At 43.9% G+C, this 21,295-nt stretch overlaps 1 protein-coding gene across 4 annotated transcripts in view; it reads left to right on the plus strand.

Moving 5' to 3' along the window:
• ncor2 (nuclear receptor corepressor 2) overlaps window positions 1-20,811 on the plus strand; it is an 83,189-nt gene extending 62,378 nt beyond the window's left edge. For 2 of the 4 annotated variants that reach the window (XM_051075352.1, XM_051075353.1), the window contains exons 22-47: window positions 381-657; window positions 1,462-1,509; window positions 1,842-2,006; window positions 2,167-2,300; window positions 2,452-2,551; window positions 2,714-2,821; window positions 3,622-3,725; window positions 5,896-6,046; window positions 6,245-6,394; window positions 6,541-6,633; window positions 7,186-7,403; window positions 7,501-7,846; window positions 8,003-8,206; window positions 8,730-8,978; window positions 9,782-9,934; window positions 10,028-10,330; window positions 10,441-10,621; window positions 10,748-11,244; window positions 14,473-14,603; window positions 14,787-14,962; window positions 15,120-15,254; window positions 15,709-15,851; window positions 15,973-16,026; window positions 16,764-16,958; window positions 17,333-17,512; window positions 17,641-20,811. In XM_051075352.1, coding sequence (XP_050931309.1) covers window positions 381-657; window positions 1,462-1,509; window positions 1,842-2,006; window positions 2,167-2,300; window positions 2,452-2,551; window positions 2,714-2,821; window positions 3,622-3,725; window positions 5,896-6,046; window positions 6,245-6,394; window positions 6,541-6,633; window positions 7,186-7,403; window positions 7,501-7,846; window positions 8,003-8,206; window positions 8,730-8,978; window positions 9,782-9,934; window positions 10,028-10,330; window positions 10,441-10,621; window positions 10,748-11,244; window positions 14,473-14,603; window positions 14,787-14,962; window positions 15,120-15,254; window positions 15,709-15,851; window positions 15,973-16,026; window positions 16,764-16,958; window positions 17,333-17,512; window positions 17,641-17,837 — 4,692 coding nt within the window. In that variant the 3' untranslated portion in view covers window positions 17,838-20,811. The remainder of the gene's footprint in view (window positions 1-380; window positions 658-1,461; window positions 1,510-1,841; window positions 2,007-2,166; window positions 2,301-2,451; window positions 2,552-2,713; window positions 2,822-3,621; window positions 3,726-5,895; window positions 6,047-6,244; window positions 6,395-6,540; window positions 6,634-7,185; window positions 7,404-7,500; window positions 7,847-8,002; window positions 8,207-8,729; window positions 8,979-9,781; window positions 9,935-10,027; window positions 10,331-10,440; window positions 10,622-10,747; window positions 11,245-14,472; window positions 14,604-14,786; window positions 14,963-15,119; window positions 15,255-15,708; window positions 15,852-15,972; window positions 16,027-16,763; window positions 16,959-17,332; window positions 17,513-17,640) is intronic. The other 2 variants (XM_018668656.2, XM_051075354.1) reach the window with 2 other exon arrangements.
• The last annotated feature ends 484 nt before the right edge of the window (window positions 20,812-21,295 follow it).

Raw genomic sequence — 21,295 nt, forward strand, 5'->3', positions numbered from 1 at the left:
GAAACCTGATTTGCCCAGCTCACAAACACTCACAAACACACACACACACTCTACCATTGAGATAAGAGATAACAGTATTGCAGGTGAAATTGTTGAGTCATATTTGTATATGATAGGCTATCCTCCAGATGGAGGATAGATTGGGATAGATGGATGGGATAGATTGCTTTGTGTAGAAGAAATGAGATGCCAGACATCAGGGACTCTTAAGCTTACCAAGAAATAAGAGATGTTTTTTAGCTATCATGTTTGCGGGATACTGTATGTGGCTAACCATATGTCAAATGCCAGGTAGGACTGGGTTTGTGTTATGTGTGTGATGTGTACATAACCTTTATTTTTTCTCTCTGTCTTTTCTTTATGTCTCTTCCTGTGTGCAGATGCCAGAGGCCTCCATGGAGGGCAGTCAGCGGAGTGGGAGTGGCAAGGCAGTGCTGCCCCCCCACGCCCTGGCACTGTACCAGCAACAGATCACCATGGCTCACGGGGAGTCCTCCCAGGAGGTCAAACAGCATAAACAGCAGCAGCAGCAGCAGCTTTCAGGCCAGCCAGGCAAACAGCAGCCTTACACCCCACAGGCAGACAGAGACAGGGAGGCTCTTCGTAGCAGTAGCCCACGTGTTCGCCCGCGCAGCCCCTCTGCCGGTGACAAGGATGGTACGTACACCTCCGTCATTCAAGAACACTATTTTTTTAATTTCCAAAAAACTTATTTATCTGCTAAAGTTACCCCTCTCAGAATTCCCAGCATTTGTTTCATATCAATCTCCCTGTCTGTTTTCCCATCCCATTATTTTGTCCTTGTCTGATCCCTAGTGTCACTCTGCTGCAGGATGTTTGTGTAACATGGCACATTGCAGAAATTATCCATTTTATAATATGTGGGATAAATGGAAACCAGATTATCACTATAAATGAGGAATGAGGAAATAATGTGATCTAGTTTTACTTAGTTGGTCCTTGCCACATGCTCTAACCTTGAGTCTGTGTTCTCTAGTGTTTAGGGTATTCAAGTGTTTCTGGGACACTCGTGGAGAGGGAACTGATAAATGATCTGGTATTGCTACTGACCCAGAAGGGAATATAGTCTAGTTCAGTGCACTTACTGTGAGCTTGTGGAATGTGAATCTCTGGGAGCACAGTGTAAGACTTTTAGCAACAGTCCAGACAAAGACAGGTCTTTTATAACCAACTGGGCACACCAGCTGTGAACTCTGAAGTACAGCAACCACTTTTTCAAGACTTAAAAAGATCTTTATACCTGCCGCAGAGGCAGGTGTGGACATGTTTTCAAGCTATATTCAGTCTACTGTTTAATAGCATTTCTCTGCTTGTGAATAGTAAATTCACATCATGAGGTAACCGTAGTATAAGTTAATGTGGTTAGTGCATGTTTATAGGGAAGAGAGAGATAAATTCTGTGAGGATGCGATGATCTGTGGTGTGTTTGTGTCCCTTCAGAGCTGGAAGGCAACGAGAGGTGGTTACTGACCCTCCTGCAGGGATTAAGTACGTTTACCCCTTGCCTTCTCCCCATATTCCTTTCTAATTACACTCTTAGCACCCTACAGTGCAGTCACCTCCTCTGTTGGATTTTACTGTGTGTCCTTTAAACTAAAAATTAGTATTGGGTTGTGTATGTTAGTGTATTAATTCAGTGGTGTGTCACCCTGGCTGTGAGGTAGAGTGAGGTTTTTACGTGCTCATAACGATGGCCGTGACAACGGTGCTGACACCAGTGAGCTAGCAATCCCTAAAGGACAGCCTCTTGGATTAGTGGGGGTCTAGTTGAATTGCTGTATTTTGGTTCTGACATTGTTTGTGTGTTGTTGTTGTTTCAGAAAAGTCCCGGGCTTTCTCTCCACATGGCGAAGCCAAGAAGCAGGCGCTGGGCCCTGATGACCTAAGGACCTCTAACTTGGGTCGCCCAGTACTCTCCCCGTACCCCATGTCCCCGCGAGACATGGCCAAGATCACTCACGACCAGCACTTGCTCCACTTCAACTGTGAGTCCTCCTCTCTGTCCTGTCCTGTCTTTTTATTCTTATCAAGCCTAAATTTTAATATGTGTTGTATATTGTGTTGAAACAAAATCTCTCCTCAAGAAAGCCTTAGTCAACAATCAGAGAGTCGGATCACAAGTTCATAATGTCTCTTCCCGTACAGCGTTCCAGCAAGCAGGCCACCCTTCACTCCCTAGTCTGCCTCAGGACAGTGGTAGGCTAGCAGCAGTCAGACCCCTCATGCCAGAGCCACCACCTCTCATTTCCTCCACCAAGCCAGGGGGCTCTATCACACAGGTATAGCACCACACAAATGAAAACTAACCTTTTTGGCTTTTTTTGACTGTTATTAGCACACTTAAATATCCCCTACATTAAATATGCCATAAAGAAATGGCCAAAAAAAGTATCTGACATCACTATTAAGATCAAATACTTGTTTCTCCAGGGCACCCCAGTGCAGTTGCACAGCCCAGCTCATGGGTTGGAGCATGGGAAGATGCCAGCCACACAAATGGGGTTGCCTTGGATGGATCACAGGAAGGGAGGTAAGTACAACTGTCTACAGGGTCTAGTGTAACTGCTCTAAGTTGCCATCCACATCTAAAACATCCATCACAACTGACATTGAGGCCACAAATATGTCTGTCTCATTATCTTTTCTCTGTTCACTCCTTTCTTCTTCCAATCTGTTGTGCACTATGCTGCAGGTCCTTTTCCCGTGGTAAAGCAGGAACAGCTGTCCCCTCGCAGCTCGTCCTCCCAAGCTGACAACCTGTCAACACAGGGGACGCCCCATGATAATGTTGCTGGACGTGGTGGGTTGCTCAACTTTTCTTTTATTTCCATGTACAATAAACTAGTATTGGTGCTTTGCTTCTGCATTTTTCCTCGTAGTTATGTGGGTGAAGAATGATTCCAGTGCAAATATTCAGAGTCACTTTTTCCAGGTTTTGTTGCCTCACAGATTTTTTTGAAAGCAGTTCAGTTTTTGTCATCAATCAAGATGCCACACACTCCCTTGAATAACAAAGCTATTCCACATGTTTTATTGAGCACTGTCATGCTGAAAAGATTTACCTCCTCGGCATGACAGTGACCTGAGGCACACAGCAAGGACCACACTGGAGTGATTTCAGGACAAGTCTCTGAATGTGTACATGAGTGACCCGGGCTAGACTTAAATCTCAATTGAAAGTTGGTGGGGAGTTGAGTTCACTGAAGCTCATCTAATCTGACAGAGCTTGAGAGGATGTGAAAAAATGGGAGAAACTGCTCAAATCCATGTGTGCAAAGCTAGTGCACATACAGTCAAGAGGACTCAGAGCTGTAATTACCACCAGTGGTGCCTCAACACTTCAGTTTTCCCTTTTAAAATAAATGTTTTGACTTTGATATCATTAGGTACACTAAACTTAAAATTAGACTTGCAGATATCACATCATAGTGATTAGAAACAACCTGTAGTATTTGCTTTGGTTACAGCTATGCTCGCAGCCTTTTTGCAAAACTTACTTCCCAGTGATTGTTTACATTGTGTTCCACTTTCAGCTATTCTTAATACTGCTTTACATGTTGGCTTATGGTGACAGAAATGCCCTTCTTACTGTCTTTACAGCTTCTATTCCAGCTGTTCAGGGGGGCAGTATCACTAAGGGCATCCCAGGGACCAGAATGCATCCAGATTCCCCAGTCTCCTACCGAGGGGGCTCCATTACTCAGGTGAGCTCAGACCAGAGGAATGTGAACCTAGATTTTTTCTACGTAACAAAGTTGATGATAGGAAACTGGCGTAATCTACAGATAATCCCCTGGCACTGTGTTTTTGGTCTCACTGCAATAGAATCTCCCATATGGGTGATTTGTTATCGCTGCGTTTGGGTGCGGCAACCCTGATGTGAAAATATTCTGCTGACAGTGTTCAAGTTTGAAAAGTGCGTTACGACAGATAACTGGCAAACAGTTCTCTTCCCCTTTATTTGGAGAACCTGTGAACAACATCTGAAGTTCATTAAATAAGTCAGTTTAAAAATGAAACAATGTAAATGAGCCATTATGTAGGTTTAGGAGAGACTTCTTGTGATATATATTAGATGAAATTTGGCTCAGTGTTTCCTGTCAGGTCACTGTGTAGGAGCGGTGCACTCAGGCTAATGAGTTGCTTTGTCCAGAGAATGATGGTGAGGTGAAACTGGCACCATGTTAAGCTGTTTTAAGGTTCATGATAGTAGCAGCTTATGTGGCTGGTACACAGACAGCCCACCCTCATTATTTATAATTACTTCACCCTAGTTTTGCCCATATTGCTGCTACTGTCATTTGGCACCTGCACATTCAGTTTAAAGTTAAAGCCCTTGTGTTACTGGGCTTTGATTTGTGTACTTGTGATGAAAGAGAGAGCAGCAGAGCTGTCGAGAGGTCATGAGGCAGGCCAAGTGCTGTGGCTGCTGGACTTCCCTGTTGTTGTGACATAACCACAGCTCTGTCACCCTAGCAACAAGTACACACTGTACCGCGTCTGTTACCTCTCTTATTTATCTATTTACTCTAGACACTGGCTAAACCCAGTCATTGATATGCCCACTGTAATGTCACATCCCAGTGGCATACAGAAGAAATCAGGGTTGAGGGGGCTATTATCCACCATGATAGATTAGTAAAGAAAAGGTTAAAGCAATAAAGTATGATCAGTGCTGTCGTAGAGGGACAGCTCATTTATTTGTTCAGCTTGCAGCTAGATGGATTGATAGATGTGTGTGTAAGCACCCAGATATGGCAATGGTGCACTTTCTTAAGGAGCAGGTGAGGACTGCTTTGGTCAGTGCCATCTGATCCTGCAGACAGAAACCCCAACACAGCAAACCCCACTTGTCTGGCCCCCAACATTCAGCAGCGTCTTCTTCGAAAAGCTCGATCAACAGACAAGAAATGTGATCTCAGGCACTACTGTGTCTCCTACTCAACCACCCCCACTCTCATCTTTTCACCAAGCGGTGTAGAAATATGACTCACACTCAGGGTACGAGTGATGTGACTCAAGGTTTTAACAAAGCTGCCTTTTGTCATCTGCTGTTGCCAAGTGGTCGCACCTCTACTTCTTCGGGGAGTACTATTCTGTTTTTCAAAGCTGTGTTTGTTTTGTGTGAGATTGTTAATTTTTTTTATTTTGTTTATTTATTTAGATCCCCATTATCTGACAGCATCGTAACAAACGCTCTTTCTGGAGCAATTCAAGAAACAGAAAACACACTCTGTATGTAACGCAGTCTACAAAATGCATTACAGTCAAATCAGCACCTCACTGTCGCTCTAATTACATCCAATTCAACAATCCTGAAAAGCAAAGAAAAAGCAAAGCACTGTGACTCATTAAGAGCTCTTCAAAACTGTTAAACTAATTTTATTAGGTGCCTTTGTAAGAGAGGATAGTTAATTATTCTATTGAGTAATAGCTGCATAACACTGTCTGTTATACAGTCGTATAACAGATTGTGTTACATAGTTATATAACACAGCTACATAACACAGGCTGTTATCATAGCATTAGTTGTGAGTTTTGAAATGTCTCTTATCCACTGTTGGGTTTCATGATAGTGATTATACCAAATAAAGGCTATTTAGGTGCTGCCTAAGGAGACAAGTTTTCTATTTCTTTCTTTTTTTTAATTAATTTTTAAAATGTGACTTTGGCATGTAAACGTGGTTGTAAAAACTGTCCAGGTTGACTAGGTTGTTTTTTAAATGGCGCCTGCTAGTTATTAAGACTCTCGTGTTGGCCCATGGTACAATTTGTCTTATAAAAGTTATGATCGGATTTTTCTTAGGATCAGCTCCTGCTGTACACTGATAAACTGATAAAGGGCAGGTCTCATGTCTCCTCTCTTCACGACAGGGGACACCGGCTGATGTGCTGTATAAGGGAACCATAACCCGCCTGATCACAGAGGACAGTACCAGCCGAGCTGAGAGGGAGCGGGATGAGGCACTGTCTAAAGGCCATGTGGTCTATGAGGGCATCAGTGGGCACATTCTCACATATGACCGTGAGTATTTGAGTTACAATATACTTGATGTTGTAGGCAACTGTTCATTGTTTCATTTTGAATCAGAAATTGGTTTCCACCGAGTGAACCTTGCAAATGAGTCAGTCATACAGATTATTAGATGTCATTGAGTCATTACATCCCTTAATGTAAGATATATTGTGTATGTAATTATAGTAACATCTTTTTCATTTGTAGGCGCTGCTTCTCAGACCCCTAAAGATGAGGGCAGAGGCCCTGGACAGCCAGGGGAAATTCTAGGCCTGAAGCGTCCATATGATGCTATGGAGGGAGGCATCTCTAGAGGATTACCTATGAGGGAATCACTATCTGCTGCCAACTGTGAAGGTAAGCGATGACTCCACTTAACTCTCTCATAAAAGGTTACTGGATGCAATCACGTTTGACCCTTATTTAATTACATCCACATCTAGTTATTCATTAAATCAGTTAGCGGAGTCTTGAATCTCACTATTTCTTCCTCTCTACCTCAGGTCTGATTGGTCGAGCCATGCCTCATGACAGGGACAGTCCGCACCACACACCTTACAAGGACGCTCATCACATCCGTGGTTCCATCTCACAAGGTAGGAGAACGTAGCACAGCAGATCAAAGTGACACCATAGGACTGAGAAAAGTATTTAAGATTTTTCAGCAGATAACATTTTTGAACTGAATGTAAATATACCTGCTTGCAAGAGAATGCTGTTAAATTGTTGGCTGTTGTCTCTGTTTGCATTCTCTGTATTTTTTTCTGAAGGTACTCACTCTCACTTCATCAGCCTGTTGTCTCAGTGCTCACTCAGCAGAGCTGCAGAGAAAGATTGCTTTTTCTTTTGGGCTTTTTACTTTCAACACACAGATTGTGCCAGCTTACCAGAGCTCGTCCACTGGCATGACTACGTTTGATGTTGGTATTCGTATTTATCTATCTGATGGCAGTAAAGATTACTATCTCGTCTCATCTTGCCCAGAGACAGTTGTGGATAAAGCTGCTCAGAACCCTTTTTTTCTGTGTCTATCTTGTCTGGTTCTCCATTTCTGAGTTCCCTTCTGCCTAAATTATGAAAAAAATGTGAAATATGCTGCCCACTGTAGTTTCAAAAAAGATGAGATTGACATATCCTTATGATTTCAGGTATACCTCGTCATCTGGACCCTCAGGATGGATACCTCAGGAGGGAGGCTAAGCAGATGAAGAGAGAGGGCTCTCCACCCCGTGGACCCAGTTCCCTCTCTGACCCAATGAAGGGCAGAGAGTCCCTGGTTCCCACTGTGAAGGAGGCTGGGCGCTCCATCCACCTCATTCCTAGGGAGGAGCTCAGACAGCCTGCCAAGGAAGGCATCATAGCACAGGTATACACACACTAACAACATGTGCAGGCGCTATCCAACCCTAATGTTTGGCCCTCTTCTCACTTAACTGATGACTTTCTGTTGTGCTTCTCTCCAGGGAACACCCATGAAGCAGGAGGCCTCTGTTTCAGGGAAACGTCATGATGTCCGCTCCATCATAGCCAGTTCACCACGTTCCTACCACAATACACCCTCCCACCTGGAGATGCGTTCTGAGAGGGGCCGCTATGAAGAGGCACCAAAAGGGCGTCCCAGTGCAGTGGTCAGTACAGCTAGCCCTATAGCCCGCTCCTCTCCCCTTACGCTGGGATCAGATCAGGGAGGCAAGGCTCATCATAGTCCAGTGGGCTACGATGACAAAGGCACCTTAAGGACCCCTTACCCTGGACCCTCCCATCATGGCTCCCCTCTATCCAGAGAGTCAGGTCAAAGGCAGCATGATGGTGGGTATATATTCAAGTCAAGTCAAGACAATTGTTTTTGTTTGCTTTTCTGAAAAAAGGTCTTGCTATAGCCATACCAGTTGAAATATCCTAGAACAAGACCATACATAGACCTTACATGTTTTTTTTTGTTTTGTTTTGTTGTTTTCCCTCCAGGTTCCAGTAAGAATCCGCCTCAGGAACGTAAAGCTACACCAACCCCCAGGGAAATGAGTGCCACCAAATCACCGCTACCTGGTGTTCCCGATCAGCAGGCTTATGAGCGTCTGCTGCAGGGTCTCGGAGCTGCAGACGTGTACCGTCAAATCCCTTTAGCCTTCGATCCTGCGGCGCTGCCCCGTGGTATCCCTATTGACCCAGGTACAGCAACATTGATAATGAGAAAAACAAAACATAGAACATGTGAGATGTGAGATCAACAAGATCCATGTTCTGTAATGATTATATGGCCAGAAGTTGTCCCTCAGAGTTCAGACCAACAACAGACTTGCATCAAAAAAAGTACATCCTGCAATGAGACTTTTGTACTGGTGCTAAATTAGTTCAACACAGGGTATCAGTATCCAATAAGGCACTACATTGACCTCTCAGATACATAAAAGTACACAGAGTAGGTAGACTACCAGTGTCTCTTTGGTAATCCTTCAGCACCACAATCACACCACTGAAGTACTGCAGTGTTTTGCTGGAGAACCTGTTGACAGTTGCATAGGGAAAACAAAATCATAAAGGGAGAAAGATGTCAATCCCACAGCTCTGAGAAGATATTTAATCAAAGAAAATAAGGGAAAACATCTCTGTGGCCTTTAATAATTTGTTATTGGCCTTGATTTGTTATTTAGTCCAATCTTAATGACAGACATTTCCACCTCTTCATCCACAGCATACTACTTGCCTCGCCATCTGGCCCCCAACCCAGCATACCCTCATCCCTACCCCTACCTCATCCGTGGCTTTCCTGACACCGCAGCCCTGGAGAACCGCCAGACGCTGCTCAATGACTACATCACCTCCCAGCAGATGCACCAGTGGCCTGCAGCCGCCGCCATGGCCGCCCAGCGCTCAGACCTGTTGAGGGGCCTGGCCCCTCGAGATCAGCCCCTTCCTCTGCCCTACTCTGCATCCCCACGCGGTAAGGCTAACTGACTCCACAACACTTCGATTGAGTCATACATGTTGTAGGTTGTTAAAGATTTTTAGCAAACTGAAAATCTGCCACCAGCCAGGCATTAAGTGGGCTACACCTACAGATGGAACTTGCTAAGAGCTCTTAACGTCACTGAACAGCAGCAGGGTTCATGTGGCCTGGATTTCATTCAGTAACAGATTCGTTTGTCAGAAGCATTAAGAACTGCTGCGCTGCTTGAGGCCCACCAAGCCTTGTACCTCACTCTGCAACTCAGGTGTTAAATGCATTCATAATGATGTCTGTATTACATTGTCATATTCTATAAAAGGCTGTAAACTTGAATTCAGATTTAGATATATTTTGAATACATTTTTCTGTTAAAATCTCTTACTTGTAAGATAAAATGCATCTAAGTTGCTCAAAGATTGCTGTCACTTGGAGTCAATGAGGGAGCAGAGAGTGAGTTTGGTGGAATGAATTAGGAAATGCTAACAAACCAGAAGTGCAAGCATTTACATCTTGTGTCATCCATCGTCATCATGATTTTATCTTGAAATTCTCACCAGTTGATTTATAATTCCTTTCTTCAGAAGGTAATTTTATTAGTATTTATTTCAAAGATACCAAGTTTTCCTCACATTGTTATACTGCCTATCAAAACCTCAAACTGTATCATTCCTGGATGATATTCTACAGTATAGACCAATATGAATCAGCACTATATTTATCCGTTATCCTCCACACCAGAACACATCTGGACCAGCTTTTAGAATTTCCTTTACCCTTCTTTTCTTTCTGTCCCCTAGGGATCATCGATCTTTCTCAGGTGCCACACTTACCTGTCCTGGTCCCTCCCTCTGCAGGGACAACTGGCTCCCCAATGGATCGCATCACCTACATCCCAGGGGGAAGTACCACCTTCCCTGGCAGGCCTTACACCACCTCCCCCATCTCACCAGGTACAATTCCATTAACATAAGCAAACTCACTTAGAGATAAAATATGTTACACTTCATGTTTTAAAAAATGCCCCCCCTGCTTATTCTGTACAGTCGGCTCCTCGCACATAAACAAGATGCAAGGCACATCCTCATCTTCAGAGCGTGAGCGAGACCGTGAACGTGAACGTGACAGAGAGAGAGAGAGGGACCGGGAGAGAGACAGAGAGCGGGAGAGAGAGAGGGAGCGTGAGCGGGACAGGGAGAGAGATCGGGAAAGAGAACGGGAGAGAGACCGGGAAAGAGAAAGGGACCGGGACAGAGAGAGAGACCGAGACCGTGACAGAGACCGAGAGCGTGACAGAGAGAAGGGCGGATCTCTTGGAAATGTGGAGCACGCCCCCATCTGGCGACCAGGTGTGGAGCATTTTGTGTTTTTTGATCTTTGTCTGCATGTTAAAAGTGAAGTCCTAAACAAGCAGCACAAATGCATTTGGAGGAAATTAAATGAGTTTTGTGTATCTCAGGTACAGAGCACAGCTTGGCAAGCAGTAGCAGCAGCAGACCTGCATCCCAGCCATACAGCCACCAGCACTCCCCAGTGTCACCGCGCACCCAGGAGAATGTGCAGCAGAGGCCAAGCGTCCTGCACAACACTGGAGGCAAAAGTTTGTCTGTCAGCGAACACTCCAGCCCATCAGTGTTACGGTAAACTGCATTTTAGTTCTGTTTTCAAAAGGACAACACTGAGATATTTCCCAAAGCTAACTTCTCATTGTAGCAAAGATCAACATTCTGATCGCCATGTTTGCTAAGTTTCGTTTGCCCCATCAGGTCTATGCCCTCAGGGCCAACCCGCTACCAAGGTTACCCTGGCCACCTCCAAAGGACAGGTGTGCCCCCTGAGGCCTACCCATCTGTCATGGACTCAAGTGTAGCCAAAGAGCAGAGTCGCGATGGAGGCAAAATCAGGGGAGGTCTACCCAAGCATGTGCAGGACCAGCACGGATCCTCCAGTAAATCAGACCCCAAGCTGTCCAACCCCAGCCCAGGAGGAATTTACCCGGGTTCCTATGCCTCGGCATCAAGCCGGCCCCAACATCTGCTGCCTCTCCAGTCGGATAACCCTCCTGGCCGTGGAGAAAGCGGTACACCTAGTAGGGAAAAGACTCAAAACAAACCGATGTCCATTCAGGAACAAGAGCTCCGCGCACTCGGTAAGACCACCATGACTGCGGCCAACTTCATAAACGCGATTATTATGCGTCAAATTTCTTGTGAAACGGGGATGCCAGAGACGGGCTCGCTTGTTGCCAGCAGCGCCACTGATGGTAAGACGCTCTGGATCCCAGGGTCCCCCTCATCACCCAGATCCTCCCCCGTCAGTCTGTGGCCTATTGCACGCTGTGGTGGTTGGCATTATCAAATCAGCCCAATTCATTTACATTTTTTTTCTTTCAATGCTATAATTTTTTGCTTTTTTCCCAGTTTTATTACTAGTTTTTCTTTAAAGACTTAAAGACCACCAAGGGTGCCCTCTGGAAAAACAAACTCGTAGCCTGTCCAAATTGGACAGAGTGGCTGAAATTAAATATGAAGAGGCAGTTAATAAGCTTGGTAGAGCATTGATAAAATGTTAATAACAAACAACTTGACACATTTAATTTTCCATGAAGAAGATCCTAGGTGTCCTTTAAGGTGTCATTTAAAAAGCTTAAAGCTAAAGCTTGTGGGACATTAAAGCAGAACCATCCTTTGCTGCTTATTTTTAATTTTCTTTTTGTAGGCAATGTGACTTGAATTTAACGTGGCACCCCTCCTCCCTCACATTCGGCTGCTTACTTTAAACAGAATATTTCACCACGTACAAGTGGGCATGAAAAGAATATTTTAGACACATGAAAGGGCATTGCACTGCAGGAGGCTTTTATAGCCCATGTTAAATGAGACTGCTTGTAATTCAAGCACTTTGACTTTCTACATGCAGTGCCTACTCCATGTCTTATGAGGCGTTCCTTCATGTAGACACTACTCACAGACCTGCAGACGGGTGACAAATTAAAGGAAAAACCTGAATCAATGAGTGGAGAAGCATAATAAATGCAGATGTGTCCACACAGGTACACTGCATGATACAATTTAGCAATTAGCATCCAGGCATGCTCTGTGGCTTGTATAAAAATTCTGAGCAGTCCCAGTTGATTCTGATTTTTTTATTTTATCAAAAATGCAAGAAGTAAAGATCTAAGTGACTTTGAGAGAGGGTTCATTTGTGGGGCATGGATAGCAGAAGCCTCAGTTAAAAGGACTGCTCAACCTGCTTCAATAGGAACAATAAAGTGACATCTGCATCTAGAGCTATGGGAAAGACACCAGTAAATAGGGTCAGACATTGTGGTTCACTGCACATTTGATGACCATGGTGCGTGTATATGTGTGTGATATGTGAGCAAAAACAGGATCAAATCTTCCTCAGGTGACTGAAAATGTCAGTAAAGGACGTAATCAGACTGTCTGAGAGCAAGAGTCATCAAAAGTTAATATTAGAGTAGGGTTGCAGTGGATAAACCCCTCATTACAAAGAGATAAGTGTGAGTGCATGTGTTGCATACACCAAGAAAGAGGGGATCTGGCGGCTGAACTATGCTGTGGAAATTTTGGCATTTTGCTGACGTGGTTTGCGTCCAGAAGGGTACTACAAATCAGTACAAAGTTGTTCTGAGTGATCACCTATATCCTGTGATGAAACATTTCTGTCCTGATGGACATGGTCTCCTCCAAGGATGACAGTGCCCCAGTCCATAAGTGATTTGATGACAGTGAAAATGGTGTGAATCCTCTGCTACCAACACCAAATGAGGGAATATCTTTTGGAAGAATAGTTTTCCTTCCCTCCAGCAGAGTTCCAGAGACTTAAAGATTTTGTGTCAAGGAGCATTGAAGCCATCCAGGCAGCTTGTGATGGCTCAACACCTGAATAAGACGCTTAATGTTGGTTTTCCTTTAATTTGTTGCCCATCTTTAAAGCCCTGATGACTTAAGGGGATCTGAGAGTAGGTGTAAGAATCCCTTTCTTAAAATGTCACTGAAAACCTTACTAACCACCAAACTGACCCCTGGGGTCCCAGAGAGCACTGGTGTTACACAGAAGGATGGTGCTGAAGGGGAAGCACATGGCAAAGACTGGGGAGACTTTCAGCCATCCAGGGGGAGGGGGGTACTACAGGTTCTGGCCCTCCAAATCTCTGCATGTTCCTATTTATGGCTCACTGTAATTTATGCTGATTTTTTTTTTTCCTTTTTAATTTAATTTTTTTTCCACACACACTCAACACTCAACACATCGCTCTCAATCAAGCCTCTGGGAGTTTGTCCGTCATTTGGAATGTGAATTTGTTTTGTTGTTTTCTCCTTGTCGAACAATGTGTCACATCTGTATTTATACAAGACTGCAGGGCAAGTAACAACTGCATGCTGAGCTCAAATCTGTGTCAATATAGGCTTGTATATACAGTAGTTAACAGGAAGCATGCTTCTCAAAACAGATGAGACTTTTAGACAGACATACTAATAGGACATCACCTTGCTGTTGGCACACAGACAGACATGATCACAGAGAGAAATGCAGGCTATTGTGAGCTGTTGTTGTAATGAACCCAGAGTCTCTCCTGTTATTGCTAGTTGACAACAAAAACCACTGCGTCCTGTCCCTCTGGGGAACTCGTCCTCCCTGGGAGTCTGTACAGTCAGTCCTGCCCTCCCATGTTGAAGTTACATCATCCTCTCCTGAGATAAATACTGTAGTGCAAGAGTTGTGTAAGAAAACACATAGTGAGACATGACGCACAAGGGAAAAAGTGTCTGGAAATAGGCTCATAGTCCACTGTAGATCATGCAAGCGGAAAGCTTTAGTCCCACAATGGTTCAACAATAATGTCATAAATTTATGGCTGACCATGAATGGGTCTGTCTTGAGTTAAGTTTCATACTATTAGTATTCACAACCTACTTGTATTCATACATCATAAAGAACATAGCATCAAATGCATTTGTACTCTCTTTGTCTCTGAGGCAGTACTTTATGACTTTTTTTTTTTATCTCATCTGTAACGGAAAAATGGTCTTCGGTTAAAAAATGACTTTGTGACTTCTTCATTTATGAGTCACTGATGCAAAACCAGTCAATTTTAGTACCATTTCTGGTAAGGCTTGCTAGGTCCGTATGCAAAGAGTACTCTATAAATAATTAAGAGATCTAAGGTAGCTTGTCACACACACTATCATAGTGTTTTTGTGGGAAACATTTCCCTTTGAGCTTTCATGCGTGCATCAGGTGCTACATGAAATGTTTAAATTGCACATCCACCATAAGTCCTGATGGATGGATGGACATTTCTGAATTATGCATGTTTTCATTAGCACATTTTAGAGAGCTTGAGTTGTGTTACCATCAACTCAAAAACAAAAATAACTTTTATCTATGTGTGGATGTGATTTTTGCTTCTGTGTGTGTATGCGTGGGTGTGCATGTGTGTCTGTTCTTTGGATTTGACTCTCAGCTCAACAGAAGATGGAGCCTCACGGTCTGTACCGTCCTCCGTCTGAGGAGAGACTGTCTCCAGGCCAACAGCCCCCGTCCCCCTGTGTTAAAGGCAGCCAGAGGGTGGTCACCCTGGCACAGCACATCAGTGTAAGACTGCTGCATTACAACTTACAAAAACAGCACAATTACATAACAAACAATCATATCTATCAATCATATCGTACTATGCATGTAGCATGTTTGCTAAATGCTTTAAGTGCTGAAAGGAGCAGGTATTTTTATGTATACCAGGCAATGTCTCATGATGTGGATATGTCTTCATGTAAACAGGAGGTGATAACTAAAGACTACACCAGGCAGAGCCAGCAGCAGCAAAGCTACCACGGCTCTCCTGTCCTGGACTTGACCCGTCCACCCAGTGCCTCCCAGCCCCCACCCACCTCACAGGAGTCAGCCCAAGGGCCCCGCTATCTGGAGGGCCTTGGTGGAGAACGCAGCAGAGACCGGTAGGAATTACTGTAACTCTGGAACAAGAGAAATATCTGAATGCACACTCAAGTGCTCACTCTCTACTGTATGTACCTTATCATTTAAACGTGGATTCCTGGATTTGGACTGATGGTAACCACGCTGTAAATGTATCTGTCTTTGTATTCTCCCCAGGTCTTCTCCTCAGCCTAAGACATCACCTGTCAGTGTTTCAAATGATGGCATTGAACCAGTGTCTCCTGCTGGAGCCAGCTCTGAGCCTGAAGTCCAGGGAGGGGCCTCCTACCCCAACGAGCAGGGAGAGCAAGGGTAAAAGCTCATATTGTTATAGATTTCCACAGAACGAGCTCGCTGCAAATATGTTCTGTTGCTTGTGTTAACTTAAGTGGATGCAGTCACATGAAAGTCAAGTCAAGCCAGAAATAATCTAATCGTGTGGTATATGTTTCGTTCATTAACACAACTCGTACAATATTTAGATTAGCATGACTGCAGTGAAGGATCTTTTTCTAAGTGGAGTGCTAATTCTAGTATTTGAACAAAGTGAGCACAGTCTGGTCTTTAAGTTGTCATACAACATGCAGCACCTCTGCAGCTGCAGGGTGCTTGGTGTTTTGTTTGTATGAACAACATTATTATTTAAATTAATGAAACCAGACATTATAACCAGGGGAGTTGAGCTTTGGAGATGGAAAAAGCACTTCCAGAGTGTTGATTAGTGTGTGTGTGTGTGTGTGTTAACATGGCTCTTTCCCTCCTACAGAATGGGCTCTCGTTCCCCTCCCAACGCCTCCCAGCCTCCAGCTTTCTTCAGCAAGCTGACGGAGAACACCTCAGCAATTGTGAAGTCAAAGAAACAGGAGATGATCAAGAAGATGACTGTGGTGGGAAACGACAGTGATTTTAGTAAGTCTGACCTCAGAACAGCCATGAGTGCACCATCACAGACTGTTTTCAGAAGAAAACCTTATGTGTGATTCGATAAAGAGAATGGGCTTTTAAAAAGAAACCTTGTTCACACTCTCAGATGCTGGTCAGCCAGGAACAGAGATCTTCAATATGCCGGCATCTACAACTGCAGGTAATCTATTCCCACCTCATCCATTGTGGCATTGGTTAAATATGGCCACAGTATGCGTAATTCAGCATTGGTGTGTTTAGTTAATAATGACCATGCAAGGTGGAGTAGCTTACAGGAGTTTGATTCATATTTTAGCATGTTAATGTACAAGGCCATAGCAATCTTTGGTCTGTTGTAGAGCACATGGATCAGCCACTCACCAGAGAGAACAGTGTTTGCAGCGTGTTGTCAGAGTAGAGCTGTGGTGAAAGGTGCAGTACGCAGAAATCGTACAAGATTCTAAGGTGGCGTTAACACAGGAAATGAACTTGACCTGTGTTTCCACATGACACAGAGAGTAAAAATGCTAGGGCGTTAATGAAATAAGACGCTTGCAAGACTTTTGACCTACATTATGTAATTTCCACATAAGAATGCAGCACAAATGCAGTAAACCTCCCTGACTGAAGTTATTCTGCTCTTCTCTTTTCACACCTCTCATGCTGGCTCACCACTCCTGTGACAGCTCTCAATCACCACATATTCATCTCTGTCTTTTGGCCTGTGTTTTAGCTCTTCATCGCTTACTTTCTTTTTCATACTTTTTTGTTTTGTGGCTCTGTGGATCAGTACTTTCTTCCTCTTCCTCTTTTGCTATATCTCTTGCTTCATGCTCTTATTTCCTTCTTATGATAGCACTGTCTGTACTTGCCATCCCTCCCTCCCTCTAACTTGTTTAACACTCCTTCCTTTCACAGGACCTGTGAGTGTCCGCAGCCACCCAGCTCCAGAGGCCCCTGGTAACTCAATAGGCCTGGAGGCCATAATAAGAAAGGCCTTAATGGGCAAATACGATGATCAGTCTGAGGAGCGCTCTCCATCCAATGCAACTAACCCATTGGGTTCTGGTATGCCTGTGGCTGATGGACGTGCTGAGGACTGTTTCTCACAAGGTGCGACATCCTATTTTCCCTCTGCTTCCAGTCTTTACACTAAGATTATCTAATGGGCCTGCAGGCTGCAGCTTAATGTAGACAGATATGAGAGTGGTATTGATCCTCTCATCTCTCACTGCTCGCTTTTTTTTTCTTCCCCTCTTAAAGTTAATTCTGTAGTAGAGTCCTCTATAAAGCTTTTTAATGGTATATTTTTTACTTGTGCTGAATTATGTGTTCATTTGTTTTCATTTCCTGTATTCATGTAACACATTGTAACAACACTTCAATTAGTTTTTCACTTTTACTGTATGTGGAGTAGGATACATGTTTTTCATAAGAATGTGTTACACTGTAGGTTAAAACCAGACTCCTGTCTCTTCTGTTTGCAGGTGGGGGAAAGTCCTCAAAGGGCAGCGGGCGCTCTAATGGACGCAAAGCCAAGTCCCCAGGACCAGGTCTGTCAGGCGGGGAGAGACCGTCCTCTGTGTCCTCAGTCCACTCTGAGGGAGACTGCAACAGGCGAACTCCCCTCACCAGTCGTGTGTGGGAGGACCGGCCTTCATCCACAGGTATACAACTCTTTTAAAAAATAAAAAAATAAAAAAATGTATTTACTGTTGACTGATTTGGTTCAGTTATCCACTGGAGAAAAAGTCTTAAACACATCATATCAATGCTGTTGCTCTTCTTTTTGCAGGTTCAGCTCCAACTCCTTTCCCGTGCAACCCATTGATAATGCGTTTCCCCAGCGGGACAGTATCCGCTCCCTCCCCCTCCTCCGGCCAGCCGGGGGGCCAGGGCCCAGGGTCAGGACCTGGACAGGGCCGCTCCTGGGAGGAGGAGCCCAAACCCCTGCTCATGTCTCAGTACGAAACCCTGTCTGACAGCGAGTGACGACCTCCCACCGGGAACGCCGCCGTACAACAGGACAAACCCTTCTAACAAGTTAACCACCTCTGTGCTGCTGCAGCCACACACACACATACACACACAAACACACACACACACACACACACACACACACACACACACACATACACCCACCTGCTGAGGCATCTGCTATCCTACCCACACCATTCCACTCTGCATTTCCTCCATCAGTCCTCAAGCAAGGATCGTGTCATCTTTTCACACACCTGAGACACCAAGCACCGACGAGCTGGAACACTGCTGCTCAGTGAGTGTGCGTGTGTGTATGTTTGCGCTTAGGTGTTATGCATTCACTCCAGGACTACTCTAAAGGACAAATCACTTTTTTTTTTAACTTTACTACTTTTCCTCACTGGCCTTATCAATATAGACACATTGACCTGCACCTTTTGGGTGTACCGCTCTAATGTGCTGACACTTGTGTGGAAGGGACTAAAAGGTCGTGTTGTTGGTCTGGTCAGGAGCCTCATAACGGCTGGTTCTAGAGACAGATTTTGACCGCAGATCTGACCTGAGAGCAGCAGCCCCACACAGCGAGGACCCTCTCACGTTTCTTCACGGTAAACTCCAGGTGCAGGCGGCCTGTGCACTGCTACCACTACAAGAATACGTGCGAGAGGACGGGAGGAGAATCGACATCCTGTTTTTTTTTTTGTTGTTGTTGTTTTTTGTTTTTTTCCTTGTTTTGGGTATTTTCTTTTTTTCTCCTTTTAAATTCAGTCCAGTCCTGTGTTTGGAACGTGAGCTGAGACCTTTAGTACATTTTGATGGTGAACTTTTGATGGTGTCATTTGTTGTCTCTTATCAATGATGTATCTTTTGGGGAAGGGGGTGGGAGGGGAGGGGGGTAGTCAGAGGTTGTTATGTGGGAGGGTCATATCATTGGTTTACAGGGTTAACATGCTGTTCATTGCTGATGTCATCATATATTTGGGAGGGTCCTGGAGAACAGCGAAAGGCCTGCTGACTTCAGGCATCCACGTGGGGAGAGATGATTTGCCAGATGGATGGCGCTGAGACAAGTGACACTTTCTCACTGTTTTTATATTAACCATGTCTGTGTTTGTTGAAACCGTTTTTTGGATATTAAGCACTTAGTTGTCAGTCTGTTCACAATGGCATTTTTAAGAATCTGTGTTTCCTGGGGCTGGTGAAAAAAAAATGGACTCAAGAACAGCATAGAAATCCTGCTGTGGAGGCATCCTTTAACCACCTACCTGTTTATTTTTGGTCTTGCCACCGATATTCTTTAGCGCTCCCACACTCAAAGCGACAATCACATTTTAGTGAATGATGAACAAGCCGCTTCGAGCAGGTGCAGACCGACCTTAAAGCTGCTTAAAGGCAAACTCTTTCAGCATCAGTTGGAGTTTGCTCGCATTAAAGAGGTGACAAAAAAAGCCATCTTTCTATGACCACCCCCCCACCCCCCTTGGTCCATGGCAGCGACAGCTTCAGCTAGCCTGCTAGAATCCCGTCTAGGAGCTGTTGTGACGGTCTGACCTCTGACCTTTTACTGCCTAGTGGTGGACCCAAGAGTCAACTCCTCATCCAGGCAGTTTGTACAGTTATGAGATATTCCTAGTGTTAAGTGCCATTTATTTTACATATACAGTACTGAAGTTACCAAGTTACGCACAATTTTTCTTTTAGGCCCCCCCAATGCCAGGGTTATTACTGTCCATGCAGGTAAATCTGAAAACAAAGCAAATGAAACGTCCTTTTTTTAATTTTTGGTTTTTTGTGTGCTTCATTTTTTTTTCTTCCAAATCCATCACAGCCTTAGCTTTTAACTGTTTCACTCATTGGATTTATCATCTAAACATGACAATGCTGTCTCACAGGAAGGCTTACCCAGGCCTGCATCAGGTGTTTTCTCCACTATGAGACCTATGACATACTTCAAGTGTACTTCATTGCACCTCCTGTGTTTGTACGGGTTAGAGGACGTCGAGGGGAAAGGCATTCGAAAGCATTCTGGTATTTTTTTGCAACATTAGTTGACATGTTTTCACATTTTACTTGCAGTATTTTTTTAAAGATCACCCTCTCTGTAAATGATGCAAAATGTTTCCGGCTTGTGACTTTTGTGCAACCAGGGACTGTTCCTGTCCCCCCTGACTGAACACTCTGAAGCGACGGCAGAGAGCCCATTTAGTAGTTTAGAGAATCTCACCTCTATCTTTAGTTCTTTTTGTCACAATGGATTGTCACAACACAAACATGATGACTGTTATAGGACTACCTCCTCTCCCTCCTTCATCCTACTTATCTGCAGAAAGCTCATCTCAGCCATGTTTTAGCTCTGATTTATTTTTTTCTATCCAGGCTGATGGAGGGTTTGTAATTTCATCAGGCAAAGCAAAAATACAGCCAGGCTTTGTACTTTGGTCTCTGTGTGTTTATCATTTATCCACTGATGAAATTTAAGAATGTGACAGTAAACAGACTAAGCCATATCCAGCTGTTCCCTAAACCGATGACAGACTTACAGGTTGTTTTTAAAAGTATATACTTAAATCAGTTTTAACATGGCATCCATTTTTGTTTTTGTCAATACTGTTTCTGTGTTCATATACACCTGTTTCATTATGAATCAAATAATCATCCAAACCTAAAATGATAAAGTTGATTGCTGATGTGTTCCCTGGACTGTCCAAGGGTGGGTGGGGAGATTGACATAAACATTGTTCAACAATTTTTGTGCATAATGATTTTTTTTTTTATTATTATAACCCACTGTATAATAGCAAGGATTGTATATAAAACTGAAGAGATGTAAATATTTATGTGGCTTGCTTCAAGGTTGGTATTACAAAAAAAATATTCACATGGTTAAATTCTACATGCCCACCAGCAAGCTTTGTGGATAGCAGTGTAAAAATGAAAAACAAAAAAGACACTGCCTTAATGTTTAAATAAAAAGCTTATTGCCATTCATGGTCTCAGAGTCACATTATTTGTTGGTGTCTGTCTGTGTTCACGTGTGTGTGTGTGTGTGTTGGATAAATGTTCTCTCACTTTATATAATTCATTTTACCCTTTAGGGAAATTTGATAGGTCCAAAGTAATGAAGTTAAAGTATCACCAGGGGGCAGTATAAGCACGTTTTCTAACAGTTATACATTGAATTTGTTTGACAAAAAGAATTCTGAAGGAGATACTCAGTCAATGCATGTAATCAATTTGTATAAATTGAACAAAGTAAGATGATAAAATACAGGCCTGACCCATGTTACTGCTGCAGCTATGCTCATCATCTGATCATGATAAAGAGCATAGCTGTCAGCTGTGGCTGTACAAATGTGCTGTTCAGCTGCCACTGATCTGGTCTCCTGTGATCTGCTGTACTATCATTCAGCCCGTATGAAGGTCACACTGCATCTCTGTTATGAGCTCCTCCTTACATAACTCCCATGAGC

The sequence above is a fragment of the Lates calcarifer genome, linkage group LG13, assembly GCF_001640805.2.
Source record: "Lates calcarifer isolate ASB-BC8 linkage group LG13, TLL_Latcal_v3, whole genome shotgun sequence".
In the NCBI taxonomy this organism is placed as follows: domain Eukaryota; kingdom Metazoa; phylum Chordata; class Actinopteri; family Centropomidae; genus Lates; species Lates calcarifer.